Here is a 16,697-nt window from a genome sequence, read left to right on the forward strand (position 1 = left end):
GTCGTTTTCCTTTTTAGTTCTCTCATCGTGTCATTCTCTTACCACGCATGAATTCTGCATTCAGGCACATTTCTCGCAGTTAGGATTACCAATCAGGGACTATGTCACAGACTTGAAGTCAGTACTGGATCAAAGTATGCTAATCATCCAGGCCATGATGGATATATGTGCTAATAGTGGGTGGATTTCAAGCTCAATTACTTGCATGCATCTTCTGCAAATGGTCGTGCAGGTACTCTTCTTAGTAGTTACAATTCTGACTTCTTAGTAGTAGCACTTGCCTAGAATTAAAGACAAGTGCTAGTGCGAATTGGGCATTCAGCCTTGTTTATATTATTACATTCTACAGCTAGCATATTAGTTGAGTAGTTAGAGATGTTAATTGGGGATGCTGAGCACCCTTTAATGTTGTTAGTCCATGCCTCTTTCCTGTATTGTTTATCTTGTTTTGTTTTCTTTTCATTTGTCCTCCAAGAGAAGCTCTTCTTTTGTGTTTTTCCTTTCCACGGTTGAAAGATATAGGGCCATTTCAGCAAGACTCAAACCTTCAGCTTCTGGGTAACTTTATATTTCTCTTTATTAAAATTGAGCATATTGTGGGCTGTGATTGCCGGTATTAATGTATGATTGGATGCAGCTTGCTTCTTTATCAAACCAGCGTCCTCATGAAAGGTTGGATCTCCTATGCTTGCGAGATACAAGAGAGTTATTGCACTTTTCTCCCCTCTTAACATTGGGATTTCAGGTGTACTTGGGTATGGTCTATTTAAGAATGAGATGCTTCTTCTCATCTAGCACGTTGTTTGGACTCTCATTTAGAATAGTTCGTATATATCTTGGGATGCTCTTTTCACTCCTTTTTAAGAAGTCAACCAACTAGTCTAGAAGATTTATTTTTAAGTTTGAAATATATTAATAATAATATGACTGAAGCACTGCCGCCCATAATGTACTCCCCGTTCTTCCTGCTTTGGATTGATGCCTCAGAGACTGTTCTACTTGGCATGCTCTTTGTTACTGTATTAATTCTTGCATTAGGTGTCCAGCTATGCTTACTAAAACAATCTTCTCCATGCATGAGAAGATTGCTTTGTCATTAGTTCACATTTGGACACTGGCCAATCAAGACTTATTTATGTCATTAGTCTTTTTGTAACAACAGTCTTTAATTTTGGTTCAATTTGTAATCTGTGCTTCACATATCATGTTGTCCTTGCAGAGTCAACCCGTGGGGGGTTCTACAGCAGTTGAGGAAAATTGTTAAAGTTTGATCTTCCTGGTGGGATTCCTGAATCCTGGCCAAAGCTTCTTCAGGCTTTGAATCTGGAAGACCATGAAGACAAACAGTCTGCAGCCGCATGATTCGTAATTCTGTACCATATACACTTTAGACAAGTTAGTTTTCCATTAGATAAGCCTAATCATACTTTGCATGTCCTGGAAGCAGATGCATATAATTTAAAGTTGAAAGGGAAAAACTTCTATGTGCAATAAAAAAACAGGAGCAGCCCCTCATTTATCTATAATTATATAGCATCCTATTGGGGTTTCAGAGTTATGTAAAATGGGTATTTATCGTGTATTGTTAGTTATGTTGTTTGGACAAATGGTTAGATTATAGTGATTATTTTTGTGGGCATTAAAGTTTCATTGCACCACAAGTTTGCCTTTTTATTTATTTATGAAATGTACAGATTCACCTGTCTTTCACATCCAATATATCATCATCCATCCATCATCCATCCTCAAATTTGGAAGGAAATGTCTCTGTGCACATGTTTACCACATGCTTGGCTTACCAATCCCAATCTCTCTAATAGAAATTATGAGTGATATATTATGCAGGCAATCTAGATTTGCAGAGTACGAGTGTGCAGCTTGATGGCCATTCGAATCCTTTTTACCAAACATTTCATTCTGTTTTTATCAACATAAGATAGATTGATCCACTTATACACCGTATATTGACGATCCACCACCTATACCTTACATAACTCTAAGGTCATGAAATTTTTTATTTTTTTTATTTTTTATTTGTTGTGGTTTTACTAAGTTTCGGCCCCAAAAATGTGCATGAAAATACCCATGAGATCAGTAGTTTGAAAACATTTTTCTCAAGCTAAGATACTAACAATAAAATGTCAAATATGTCCCCAATCCTATCTAACAGTTTAAATAAGAGTGTTGCTAAATGAACCCTAAAATTAACCGACCATACTATCAAACTATTTATTAAATTACTAATTTATCCTAATATAAAATGACCAAAAAGGATATGTTGAATTGTGAAACAAATGTAATTTTAATAAGTACACCCTACCCATCATATTCAATCCTAATCAAACGTAGAGAAGGTTTTGGGGGTCCCACTTTTTGGTCTCTCCATTCGGGCTTGAATCCAAGATAATGACCTCTCATCCATAGGGAGAACCCCACGCTGGAAGGGATTCTCTTATGCACGAGGACTCTGACTAGAAACACCTTGGCTTACGTTGTCGTTCACATACATTAACGGTCTTGTTTCTCTACTAATTGCATGCTCTTCATCCTTTCTGTAATCGCACCACAAGTTCCACTCATCATTGCAATTCCCAATATGAGTTTTCTAGTGCAAATAAAGGTCAATATGAAAAAATTGAGTTTTCTAGTTTAAATAAAGGTCAATAGGGAAAACAAGAATCGTGGATGTAGGGGGAGATAAATAAAGAAAATCACTCGTTCTGTAAAATAAGTGTGGAACACTTTCATTTTACTGTAAAAAAAAAAAAGGAACCCATAAAACTTTCATGAGATGATAGAACAGATTTGGAGGGCAACAAGCTCAATCCAATAAGAAATAAATAAAGAAAATCAAAAGGATTTACAAGAATCAAGGTCTGAATTGAAGGAGCTAGCAAATCTACCCCCATAAAAGCTTATGAAATTAAAGATTTTGATGCAAACCCAAAATCTGAAACGAGGGTAAGAATTCATGTAAAAAGATAAATCTGGTTTATGATTGATTTTAGGGTGTTCTGTGATATAGTGTACTAATCCAATAAGAAATAGTATAGCCACGCAGCGATACTCGTTTTTTCAAAAAATTTTAAAAAATATTATAGCCGGACGGCTTTACTCTTTTGACACATGGCACATAGGCGCTGGGCAGGTCTCTATAAATATACGGCTATACTCCTCTTTCCTTTTTCTGACTTTTTTTAAGAAATAGTATAGACGTACGGATATACTCCTCTTTCCTTGTTCTTTTTTTTTTCAAAAACATAGTATAGCCGCTCGGCTGTACTGTTTTGACATGTGGCCCCTACATGCCGGCCTTGACTTTTTTAAAAATATAAATAGTATAACCGCGCGGCTATAACCCTTAAAAAGAAAATTTTATCCGGGTAATTTCACCGGCATAGACCTGTGCCGACGAACTTTCGTCGGGAGAGGTATTTAAAAAGAAAATAATTAGTTTCTTTACTTTTGTTTTTTGGCCTACTTCTATAATTTAAAATATTTAAAATATAAATAGTATAGCCTTTAAAATGAAAATTTTATCTGGGGAATTTCGTCGGCATAGACGTGTGCCGACGAACTTTCTTCTGGAGAGGTTTTAAAAAAAAAATTAAAAACATATAATTAATTTCTTTACTTTTGTTTTTTGGCCAACTTCTTTAATTTAATATATGTAATTAAGTAATATCTTAGCCTTTTTGAATCACTTTAATTAGTAGTTATTTAATTGTTATTTAATATAAAAAATTATGGAAAAGTCCACAAAATAATTAATTTCTATTTACTAAATCTTTTGTGTAATTGTTTGGGTGTCCAAATTAAATTTCTCCATAGCCCAAGAGCCATATCCATGACTATTAGGCCATTACTCGAGTATCTGTTGTCCATTTTTCTTTTATAACTTTTTTAGAGTTATGACCCGTATTCAGATTTTAGCACCTTCACGTTTAATAATGTATTATACACGTACGTACGCACGTATGTCTCATGTTTGATACACCTATTTTTTACAAAAATTTCAATTAGACACACAAAATTCACGTATTATACACATAATTCTCACATACTATTGAATAAAAATAATATATACATATATATATATATATATTTTTTAAATGGTATAGCCGCGCGGCTATATGTAGCTTTCCCCAAATTGTCTTTAAGAATAGTGTAGCCGCGCGGCTTTACACTTTTTAAAAATTTTTAAAACAAAAAATAATATAGCCGGTCGGCTGTACTCGTTTGACACGTGGCACATAGGCGCTGGTAGACCTGGCAAAATCCCACACGACACGATAACACGACACGAATTCGCACGAAAAATTCAGTATTCGGGTTGGAGTTATCGTGTCGTGTTGCTATCGTGTTGACCCGTTAGCCACCCGTTAAGCTAACGGGTCGTTTCGGTGTCCATTCGCGAATACACGAACCAACCCGTTAAGCGGGGGTAATTTTGTAATTTTCTATTCTAAAAAAAATAACCCTAGCATCTCTTTCTCTTCATTCATTCCGCCGCTTTCTTTTCTTTCTCTTCTCTGCAGTTTTCTTTCTTTCTCTCTCAAGTCCTCATCTTCTCCTTCTTCTTGCGATCTTTCCTCTCTCTGTCTTTGAAGATCTTTTCTGCTGTTAAATCCTATCTTAAGGTATGAATGTTTTTCTTAATTGATTCGGTAAATTTATTTGATTTTCAGTATGGAAATTATATATTTATGTGGACTCTGGAAATTATATATTGATGTACTGGACGGGTTTGATTTTTCTTATTTTACTCTACTGTCAATTAGAGATATAGAGGCTTTGTTGCGTAGATACAGCTGCACCAAAATGGATTCAGTTGCATCCTCAACTTGTGATACTCGCAAGTGCACGAACCGTTGGTAGTTTAGCGTATGTAAGTGCGAGGTCGATTCCACAGGGATTGGTGATTGAATGATCCAATTTAGTTTCCCTACACAAAACAGAAATGAAAAAGAAAGGAAATAAATAAAACAAGGAAGAAAGAAATAACTAACTCAAGCAAATAAGTTCCCAAGTTCAATTTAGATTAATGGATTGATTCTAGCTAAAGTATGATTAAGCCATGGTGTGTGGTCATAACCTTGTGTTCCTAATTCCCTAATTTGATCATTTGTTGTCTAACCTAAAATTAAGCATTAGGAACCCATTAAGCATAGAAGAACAATTTAAACAACCAAGCATGTATCTAATCCCTGTTGTCGAATGTCCATACATACTCTTCCTATTCATAGTTCAATTCGAATTAAAACATGGTGTATACTCTTAATTCAAACCAAGATAGCTAACATGCAAGCCTAAATGGTGATCAATCATTCAAACTAACATATTAACTTATAAGCATAATGAATAAGAACAAAAACCATAATCGAAACTTGGAAACTAATTCAACTTGAAAACTTAAGAAAAGAATTTACATTACAAAGAAAAATAAACTACAACTAAGAAGCAAAAGGAAATCTAGAATTGAGAACTAGAAAGCAAAATTAAGAGAATTTGAGGGAGACAAGGGAAAGGAGCTCTAGAGAAGTGTTTGAGAGCTCCCCCCCTTGGGGTGTGTTTACAAGCTTAGAGAACCTCCCTATTTATAGGCCTAAGGAAGTGAAAAATCTGAATTCAATATGGCTAATGCATACAACACTTGTTTTATAAAATCTGAAATGGTTGATGCACTTGTATTAGAAAATTTGAATTGGTTGATGCACTTCACCAATAAATCCCACCAGCAGCCCTAGCTCATCTTCATGTCACCATGACCAAGCTTCCAACCAGCTCAATAGCTCATGCCTAGCTCACCATGACCAAGCTTCCAACCAGAAACAATAGCTCATCCTGAGGTCAGCATGACCAGCAACTTCAAGGGCTTACGAATTGGGCTTCCCTTAAGCAAATTAAGACTTTAAGCACTCAAACTTGAAGTTCAGAATGCCTTCTTTCCAACCATATATCATTTGGGCCAATCCAAGGTCGGAGAAGGAAGTTAAGGCCAAAACAAATTGCTAACTCATTTTGCGCGCTGATAAAATCCATTCTGAGCATGGCTCTGTGTTTGCTAGGTAACAGACTCCATATTTATCCAATGGGGTTGAATTTTGGATATGTTATAGTACACACCCATTGGAACAAATTTCATGAAGAATGCGGCCTCATCCGAACTGTGTAGGTTGCTGAAACAAATATTGCAATGTGACCTACGGAACTGGACTGGCAAGGGGCTGTAGCCAAAATGAGTTTGTCTTTAAGCACTTCTTCCCTTTATCCAAATCAGGCTTTAACATGCATGGATTGCATCATTTCCTATCCAAAGCCATCATTGTTACCTAAAGCTAAAAGATAAACACAAAAAGGATTAAAAGCACAAGTTTAACTCAAAAACATAACCAAATCATAAGCTAGAAGGGTACAAAATGATATACAATTATGAACCGATCAGGCTTCTGACTTGGTATTTGCTGGAGACACAGAGTGCAGGGGAGAAGAAAGAGGAAATGAGGAGAGAGAGAGAGAGAGAGAGAGAGAGAGAGAGAGAGAGAGAGAGAGAGAGAGAGAAACATTAACAAATGTCCAGATTATTCCCATTCAACGTTGGAATGGCCCAACTTCAATTTTTTTAATTTATAAATATTGTATACTTTTCTCATAGTTGTTTTTTTTTCCAGGAAAATTGCAATGGTGAAATGTTGAAGTTTGGATTATCTTAATGGATTTTTTTGTGTGCGGATCTTCATGGATTACTTCATATTTGTTTTGCCTTTTCCTTTTGTTATGATGGATCATGTTCACGGATGTTGATGTTGAAGTTTGGATTAAATTCAAGAATATTAGTTTTTTTGTTGGAATGATTTTGATTTTTTGGGCATGTAAAAATATAGGTTTTTTAAATTTTTATTAAAAAAGTTTATTTTCTTAACGGGTGAAACGGGTCGTGTCATGTGATTCGCGAATTAGAGCGGGTCGTGTTCGTGTTTGATATTTCTCACCCGTTTTCTTATCGTGTCGTGTCGTGTCAACCCGTTAAAAATAACGGGTTGACACGAAAACGACACGAATACTGATAACACGACACGAATGCCAGGTCTAGGCGCTGGGCATTTCTTTATATACATATATCGGCTATACAAGATTCTCTTTGAATTTTTTTAAAGAAATAGTCTAGCCGCACGGCTATACTCGATTTTCCTTTTTTGAAAACTGTTTTGACACGTGGCACTAGCACCTACGCGCTGGCCACGTCCTTTTTTTAATATATAAATAGTATAACCGTGCGGCTATACTGTTTAAAACTAAATTTTAATTCCTTTGAAAAAAAACATATAATTAGTTTCTTTACTTTGGTTTTTTGGCCTACTTCTTTAATTTAATATATGTAATTAAGTAATATCTTAGGTTTTTTGTAGGGCTGCACACGGTTCGATAACCGTAGCTTGGAACAGTTGCCGACCACTGAACCGGAGGTAATCAGCATAGCTATTTTGGAGACCGCCACTGCGCCGAAGGGATGTAAGACCGACTACAATCGGCACGCCGAGAAGTCGGTGCGGTGCGGTGCGGTTCGGCAAGGATTGAACTGAGATTGAGGCAGAGGATTGAACTGAGATTGAGGGAGGAAGAAGAAAGAAGAAAAAATGGAGAGAGAACAGAAGAAAGTGACGGCTGGGAGAAAAGAAGAAAAGGGAGGAAGAAGAAAGAAGAAAAAATGGAGGAAGAAGAAAAAAGAAAAAATGGAGAGAGAAAAGAAGAAAGCGGCTGGGAGAAAAGAAGAATAGGATGTGGGGCAGGAAACCTAACTTTTTCTTTAAATGTTTTTTTAATTCTTTTAGATTGTAATAAATATTACAATCATTCATGCATTTCACAAGAAGACGCTTCAGTCCAGTGGAATTTGAGTTTTGTATCTGCACCGTGAACAGAGTTTGACTCCCCAGTGCACTTACAATGAATTTTTAGACAATTTACATGGAAGCGGTCTGGTTCGGATTTCGACGGTTTGAAAAAATTAAAATCGGTTCAAATCGGTTCACTATCAGGTCGGTAGATTTTTCTGCCAATTTCAATTATTTTAATTAAAAAAACAGGAACAACCCGCCAAAATCGATCCGGTTCGGTCGGGTTTTCGGTATAAATGTGCAGCCCTAGTTTTTTGAATCACTTTAATTAGTAATTATATTTTAATTGTTATTTAATATTAAAAATTATAGAAAAAGTCCACAAAATAATTAATTTCTATTTACTAAAAAACGAATCCAAAAGTCACTGTTCATAGACTGTAGCTTAGGAATAGTGAATTGTCTATTTTGCCCTTTATTGAATTTTCTCTGCCCCTTCCCATTTGCATATCTTTCAATTCGAAAGTTTCGTTCGCTCTCAGCTTTCCAGTCTGTTTCGAAACAGTTGGTTGGGCTGGTTGGGGGCAGCCATGGAAGAGCAGAGCTCACTGTTCTGCATGCGTGGGGGGCCGTCGATTTTCGTTTGGGGAGGCGCGCTGCAAATCCAGCCGCCCTTTTGGTCTTTATCTCATCGGTTCTCCTCTCAGATCTTGCGTTCGTGTGTTGCCGTTCCAGATGCGCTTCATCCTTCTTCTCATCGCATTGGTTTTAGCTCAAAGGATTTCTGGGTTTCGTAAAAAAAGGTTGGTTTTAATGTTCTTTTGGTTTTCTAGGTTGGTTTATTCATTTGTCATGTCGAAAATTGAGAAGTAAATCAGAAATTGAGTTTGGTTTGTTGTTACAGGGTGGAAGATCTAAGGAAAAAGAACTGGAGTAATCAATATGAGAACCCCCAGTCTGCTCATCAATCTGGTAATTGATGTCTGTGTGGCTGATATTCTGTTTGCGTGTGGTTATAGACTCCTGCTTTTTTTTTTTTTTTTATGACTCCAGATCAGAATTATAATTCTAATAGATGTTATAGATTTTCTGTTTGCGTATGGTTATAGATTTTCTCTGTGGCTGATTTTTTTTCTGTTCGTACTTATCTTGCGTTCCCTTTTTATGACTCCAGTTAAATTGGACATTTCAAGAACTATTTTCTTCACATAATTATGTTTATCACATGTCACACCCTCCCATTGGTCTCTGCAAGGGTCTGAACCCATGTTCCAACCCCATTTGACATCTCTCACTGAATTTCCTGGTGAAAGTTTGTCCGTGAATTGCACCAGTACTTGCTTGAGTTGCTTCAAGTCTTGATCTTCCGAATTAGCCATTGGAAAGATGAGAAAGATCAAAATGGCCAGTACCCAAGTGGGAAAACGATTCATTTTTTCTTATTTTTATGTACAAGTAGAGTTTTTTTGTAGTGGTTTTGGTTTCCGCTTTATGAAGTGGGCTTCATTGATGGAAGTTGCAAAACAAGAAGAAAGTAGCAATGTTGAAGTTTGTTGCTGGAATATGACTTGGTGCCAATTGGCTGATACAGACAGAGAGTTTGAAGTATTCTTTATGGTTAAGGTTATGTACCATGAGGAGCTTGCAGAATGAGCCTCACACCGCGCTATAGCCAGTAACAATTCTGAAAAAATAAGTAGAGCCATTGGGAATTTGCGTCTGGTTATAGATTTTCTGTGTGGCTGATTTTTTATTTTTTTTTCCTGTTCGTACTTATCTTGCGTTCCCTTTTTGGAGAGCAAGTAAGACTTTGTGCCTATTTGTTGAATGTTATGTTTCTTCTCCCTCTACGATATCACTCTTTTCTCCATCACGTCCTTTCCTTTAGTTGTTAAATTTTCTGCTTTTAGTGAATTTGAGGGGTATAAATGGAAGTGGAGGGAATTGGGTTCAGTTGTGTGAGTGAAATTATGCATCTTTGTGTGTTATTTCAGTCCAAGTTTGTACCTTTGTATATATGAGTGTGTTGTTCTATTTTGATATATGAGTGTAAAATCTTACTTTACCGCCTAACATGAACATTTTGCCCCAAAGTTTGTGTAATGACTGACAAATGTAAGGAGTTTGAAAAAGGTATCTGGGGTATAGAAACCCCCCAAAGTTTCAATTCAATATTCTCTCATGGTGAATGTACCTAACTCCTCAGATGTACGCCTCTATCCTCAGCTTATATTGGAAGGTTGCAGTCTTAGGAATTTAAACCCAGGATCTCCGGCTTAGTTAGCGTGATAATATTGGTTGGTTTGTTGCCATTCACAGTATTGTAATAAGATGCGGGTCAATAATTATTTTATATTCTCAATTTATTCATGTTTATTTTATTTTATTTTTGAATCTCAAGGAATATCTTTCTTTTATAACATATAGCGATGATCCATTTCACCAGTTGGTTATTTCTGTTTAACCATATAAGTTTTCTTTTTCCCATCTAATTTTTAATTTTTTTAATTCCTGGTTAACTGGTCCTTATTGATTGTATCTTCTGAAAGAGATTCTTTCTGTGTCTGCAAAAAAATAAAAATAAAAAATAAAAAAAAAAAATAAAATAAAATCCCAAGCTTATAGACTTCCGGATATGTTTTCATTTGAATTCTATATGCAGCTTCTTGATGATTTCCTTTTTTGCCCCCACAGTTGCAGTAACACAACCTGTAATATATAATACAGTTCACATCAGAACATATGCTTTGTAATTGAATCATGAAAGCAATGTTGAAATGAGGGCATCCGTATAGAGTGGTTTCTTTCCGTACAGATTTTGCTCAAGCTAATTTTTTGGTTTAATGAAAAGATTGTGCATGCATAAAATACTCAAGCTAATTTCTTCTCCGATTTTTCTTCCTTTTTCTTCTTTTTTTTTTTATAAAAAAAACATGTTTTCTTTTGATATTTTGCAGGTGGTCTTTTGTTGCTTTGGATAGAGCGGTTTGGTTGGTGTTTTCAGTTATGTTAAGCAAGGGGTGAGTTTCTAGGCTGAATTTTCAATTAATTATTTTAAGTTTTGTGAATAAAGCATAGGAATTAGCTAATGGCATCAATTGACAATTGGTTGGTGTTAATTTGTTGTTGTAATGATAGGTTTAGATGATTACAATATTTGAGATTATAGCACCGCCCATGCGTTTGAGATTATAGAATTGTGTTTTATACAAGTGAAAATTTTGGGAAATAAGCGAATTACAAGGGACTTTGCCGAATTTTCTGTAGAAATCAAACCGTAAAAGAAGTTTGAGTTTTAATTAGAAGGGTAATTTGGTCAAGTGTGCCGGCACCTACCAGGTGTTGGACACTCACATCACGGGGTTTGGTTCAGATTCCAAAGTGGAATTTGGGTCGGAACCTGTCAACAAACATCAAAAGATTTCTTCTAGCCACCCAAAAATGCCATATTTGAACCTTGAGAGCCTAGAGGAAATAGCTCTCCTCCTCTAAAAAATTGTACCAACATATTTTCAGTGGGTTCTTCAATCTTGGTAAGTTTTTCTCCTTTTTTTATATATTCAATTTCCAATTTTAATTGTTATTGTTAGGTTTTTATGATTTAGGGTTTGGGTGAAATTTTTTGGAGATTGTTGATATATGTTTTATTTTAGCAACTTGAATTATTAATTAGCATATATGATTTTTGGTGTCTAGTATTTCTTGTTAAGATATCATGTCACATGATGATAATACACCGGCAAAGAGAGGAAAAACTATTAATTCATTCTTCAAAAAAAGTGGTGACGATAACAAGGATACACCTTTTGCATCTAATGTTGATACTTCAATTCCTGAGGAACTTTCTGAACTCGGATCTCAAGTAGTTGAACCTAAAGAGTTTGATATTCCTTCTTTAGAACAGGATCCTGGGAAATGCATTCCAATTTGTGAACACCCAATCAATCAACGTGATGAGATTCGAATGGCAAGCTCTTTAAATTTTTTTGCATTTTTGTTTCAAGAGAAAAAAGGCTTATAATATATCTCCTCTATAAAAAAATTATTTAGCCTACCCCTATAAAAATTCTTGGATCCGCCATTGCCAATGACCCTTCCAGTGGTGGTGTCAAGATCAATGTCATAGAAGCAAGGACGAGTCGGAAGACCCGGCATTGTACTCATCGTTCCCACTAAAGGATATATAAATCCGGCTCCAATGCTAGCCCTTACATCCCTTATTGGTAAGACAAATCCGGTGGGGGCTCCTTTCTCAGAAGCATTATGTGAGAATGAATACTGGGTTTTTGCCATGCATATTGGCAGACCAGAAAACCCCTGCTTGCTGTACATCTCAATCTGTTTCTCAGCCTACTCACACAAATGAAAAAAAACTCATATCAATAAGCACGTCCAGTATACTTCTATTACAAGAGTTTTTCTTCAGTGGTGCCAAGAATAAAATGAAAGGAGAAATGAGAAAGTATGTCTACCCTCTCTAGAAGAATCAAGTTCTGTTTGCAGCACAATACATAGTTTTTTTTTTTCAATGAGAAAAACAAGACAAATAGTTGCATTCATTGGTAATTTGTCTATCAATGAATCAAAATTAAATTAACTCCAGATATTGAACTTCAAGGATCTCACAATTAGAGAGAGAGAGAGAGAGAGAGAGAGAGAGAGAGAGAGATCAAACCAAATAGTGTGACTTGAATTTTTAACATAACAACAGATGAGCTTACCTGCTCCGAGTATTCAACACCGCTTGCACCATATGACCTGGCTATTGCCTCTATCTTCTCTTTAATACTAAAATCCAAAGGATATAGAAACTTCAATGGTTGTGTAACATTCTCACAGGCTCTTTGGACTGCAATCCCTAGGTCTACCTGAACATCACAATATACTTCATCAACTATGCAGACCATTTATGGTAGTCTAGAGAAATACAAGGAGCAAGTTATACATGCAGTTTCCCGGACCAATGGCAGCTTCCAGCCTTCAACGGATGCAGACATTGGTAGATTTTCTAATTTTCTTGATATTTATTTCTTTGCTATAGTTGAAGGTATTTTTCATTCTAAGATGTGCCTATTGTCAGAGATGTAATGGTTCGAAAGGAGGTGAGAGAAAGCAACAATACAAGCATAGTTGAATACAGTTAAAATCACAATTCAAGAAAAGAAAAAGAAAAAAGACATTGAAGCCTAAGCACATGATGGAATATCTTTGAAGAACTATGATTCATCATACGCTGTCAAGAGTACTATTAGGCTCCAACAGCACGTAAAAGAAAGATGAAGTGAAAGTCTAAACTCAGTTTATCCTGGGAGTAAAACTGGGATTGCAAATTGTAGTGGGGTGTCCACTGCAAGCAAGAAGAAAAAGCTTCTGCATCATGCAATAAGGTAATTCTAGCGCTCACAAAATGCTTAGTGTAGATCTTAAAATTTTTGTACTCTCTCACATAATTTCTCTTTTAGTCAACAAAAACTAATTAGTTAAAGGGATATATGAAAAACCGCTCCTTTTCCTCCATGGGCATGGTGAGTACAAATAACTGCATCATATGCCCCAGCAGCCAATGCTGAATTTCTAACTGCATTTAGTTCTGCTTCACTGTCAGTCGAGAACTTGTTCACAGCAACAACAACATTCACACCATAGGCTTTAGTGTTTGAAATATGCTTGGCCAAATTTATACAGCCTGCCTCAACCAAAGCCACGTTCTCAGTTACATAGGCATTGTTAAGAGGCTTCCCAACAACAACATCCGGCCCACCACCATGCATTTTCAATGCCCTTATGGTTGCAACTATAATTGCACACTGTGGTGTTAAACCACTATACCGACATTTTATATTCATGAACTTCTCAGTACCAATATCAGCACCAAAACCAGCTTCTGTGACCACAAACCCACCTGGTCCCACCAGTTTCAATGCAATCTTATCAGCCACAATAGAGGAATTCCCGTGCGCAATGTTTGCAAAAGGACCGGCATGAACAAGAACCGGGGTCCCCTCAAGAGTCTGCATTAACGTAGGGTTAATAGCATCCTTCATTAAAACAGTTAATGCACCTCCTACGCCAAGATCATCAGCAGTTACAGGGTCACCAGCCTTGCTGTTTCCAATCACCATTTTCCCAAGCCTCTCCCTCATATCTGCTAGAGATGTTGTAAGGGCCAAAACTGCCATTATTTCACTGGCAACTGAAATATCAAATGCTGTTTCTCTCACCATCCCTTTCTCATCAGGGCCTTGGCCGATTGTAATCTTCCTCAAGAACCGGTCATTTATGTCCATTACTCTTCGCCATGTGATAGAATCTGGGTCAATATCAAGCCTAGCAAATTTCTTAACTTCTTCTGGGGTAAGATCCTCAGGACTGGTCTTGGAGATGCCAAGCTTCGTTAGACGTCTAAACATGATGTCATTAAAGCTTCGTTTCCCTTCTTTGTTTGGTGGACATAACCGGTTCATTAGAGCCTTATCTGATTGGGTTGCCTCATGGAAAATCCGAGTATCAATGGCAGCAGCCAGAAGATTGTTTGCAGCTGTAATTGCATGAATATCTCCTGTTAGGTGAAGATTAAACTCATCCATTGGGATCACTTGACTGTAACCACCACCGGCTGCACCCCCTTTAATTCCAAAAGTTGGTCCTTGTGATGGTTGACGAAGGCAAGTAACAACCTAATATCATAAAATAAAAGGGGAGAATAGGTGATCAGGACCATACTATCTACTTCTGATATATAACTGCTAATTGTAAAAGTTTTCTATCCAAGAAATTGTCATAACAATATAAAATTCCATTAGCATTGAGAAGGAATACTAAGGAAAGCTGGACAAGTCTCTACCTTCGTCATAAAACACGCTCTATTTCTTCAGATGCAGAGTAAACAGGATTAGTATGCAGAGAAAATTCAAAAACCAGCAGATAAACTTGCGTATGCAACTTGTTATTAATGCTTGACAGTCTAATACTCAATGGCGTTTTTGCTCACCAATTAAACACTCCAAACTCAGCATTAACATTTAAACTCAGTTTCTTGATAAGGAAAACAAAAGCAGCCCCAAGTATAATCAATAACAAACAGCAAGCAAGTAATCAGTTTAAGAATTGCTGATTCCAATTTTTTTGTTCTTCTTTTGATAAGCCAATTCCTAGAAATGAAAATATAGACAGAGCATTAGGTGCATTACAGATTGTTGTATCTTAACAAATCCAAAAGATAAAACAAATTTTCTATCAAAAACCAAAAAGGAAAAAAAATTCACCTTCTTATCCTGAAAAGCACCCAAAGCTTGACAGAGTCCAACAGTAGTGGTAGACTTGCCTTCTCCGAGAGGGGTAGGTGTAATTCCTCCAACCACAACATAATTCCCATCACCAGATCCTTTCAGCTCATCAATCACAGACAACAGAAGCTATAAATACACCCAACAAAACAAGCACAAATTATATGCCCACCCAATGACCAGGTAAGAGAAAACAAATAAAAAAGTAATTACATATCAATGAAGCAAATGAATGAAATGGGCACCTTGGCCTTGTATTTTCCATAAAGATCATAGTGCTTGGGACTGAGATTGAGGTCCTTGGCAATCTCAGAGATGTGGAAAGGCTCGACAGAATTGGCAATGTCTATGTCTGCTGGCACCGGAGACGCCACCTGCAGTTGCCTCACTGTCTTTAACGACGACGAAGAACTCATTTTGGGCTCCGAGAAGAAGATGTCAAATCTTTTGGCTTCGTTTTTTGTGGGTGTGATGATCAATTAATCATGAACCAAAACTAGTTGCTATATTTATGGCATGAGAACTACAATGCGACACTGATAGCTGGATATGTCTGCAAGTAGTATGTCCATATCCAAACTAATAGCTGGATATGAAATATCCTATTCATAATCACGTGCGTACGATCGATCCAAGAAGCATTACATAATTCATAATTCAATTGAATAATTATCCCCCAAGACATATATGTCTATAAAAACAAATACATGAAATATAGTTTACAATATGGTCAGTTAATGTACTATTATAGTATTACTCCAAAGTAATTAGAGCTGAAACCATGATTAATTTAGCTGGTAAGTAAAACTCAAACCTTGATGATTAACTAAAAAAAGAGCTTATGTTTCTTGTTGGTTGGCCGACGTTTTTTTTCTTTTTCTTTTTATTCTTATTTTTAATAAAGAATTGTTATTAGCAAGTTCAGAAAAGTCATCAAACACTATGGTATTGGAGTTGGAGGTACAGAAGAAAACCCCACTCAGCTTTCACATCTCTCAATAAGGAAATTAATAACGTGACACATTAAGCAAGGTGGTTGGGTATAGTAAGTTATTTATGTCCATTTGTAGTCGCATTCCTGAAATCGGTGGATAAATGTGTTTGTACAGAAAAATAAATAAAATAAAGGGCTAATATTATTTTACTCTCTCAAGATTCAGGATCATTCTTGAAATGAGCCACACAATTTTAATTTTGTCAATTTACACCATAATATTTTTAAAATTCAATTAATTTATAAGTTCCGTCAATTTGACCATCTGGTCTTATGTTAAGGGCTCGTTTGGGAGTGCTTTTGGAGCAGCGAAAAGCGCTTCTAAATGGGTGAAAGCGCTTCTGCCTCTTAAAAATGGTGTTTGGCAAAAATTGCAAAAGCGCTTTGGGTGAGATCCAAAAGCACTTGGAGTGGTTTTGGAAGAAGCACTTGAGAGGTGCTTCTTCTTAAAAGCGCTGCAGGACAAAAACACGGGAAGCACTTGGCTCCCTTTAATGAAACTTTTAAAATGCCAAAAATACCCATATTTAATCTTTTTAAATGCCAAAATACCCTCTCTCTTTTTTTTTTCTTCTCTCT

The 16,697-nt window shown here is 36.4% G+C and overlaps 1 protein-coding gene and 2 long non-coding RNA genes across 3 annotated transcripts; 2 read left to right on the plus strand and 1 right to left on the minus strand.

Annotated features, from left to right (window-relative positions):
- The first annotated feature begins 4,508 nt into the window (after positions 1 to 4,508).
- On the plus strand, positions 4,509 to 6,858 carry LOC110763027 (uncharacterized). Its single transcript, XR_002527665.2, has 2 exons — positions 4,509 to 4,640; positions 6,672 to 6,858. It is a non-coding gene; the product is annotated as an uncharacterized LOC110763027 (long non-coding RNA).
- Positions 6,859 to 8,343: 1,485 nt separating this feature from the next.
- LOC110762979 (uncharacterized) lies at positions 8,344 to 13,355 on the plus strand. Its single transcript, XR_015836513.1, has 4 exons — positions 8,344 to 8,641; positions 8,743 to 8,810; positions 10,796 to 12,837; positions 12,919 to 13,355. It is a non-coding gene; the product is annotated as an uncharacterized LOC110762979 (long non-coding RNA).
- LOC110762978 (formate--tetrahydrofolate ligase-like) lies at positions 11,583 to 15,673 on the minus strand. Its single transcript, XM_021965709.2, has 5 exons — positions 15,370 to 15,673; positions 15,104 to 15,253; positions 13,340 to 14,515; positions 12,560 to 12,706; positions 11,583 to 12,188 (listed from the first exon to the last, which is right to left on the minus strand). Exons 1-5 carry the CDS (start codon positions 15,538 to 15,540, stop codon positions 11,838 to 11,840), a joined length of 1,995 nt encoding a protein of 664 aa, XP_021821401.1. The 5' UTR covers positions 15,541 to 15,673; the 3' UTR covers positions 11,583 to 11,837.
- Positions 15,674 to 16,697: the final 1,024 nt, after the last annotated feature.

This window comes from Prunus avium, chromosome 6 (assembly GCF_965620075.1).
Source record: "Prunus avium chromosome 6, drPruAviu1.hap1.1, whole genome shotgun sequence".
Taxonomy (NCBI): domain Eukaryota; kingdom Viridiplantae; phylum Streptophyta; class Magnoliopsida; order Rosales; family Rosaceae; genus Prunus; species Prunus avium.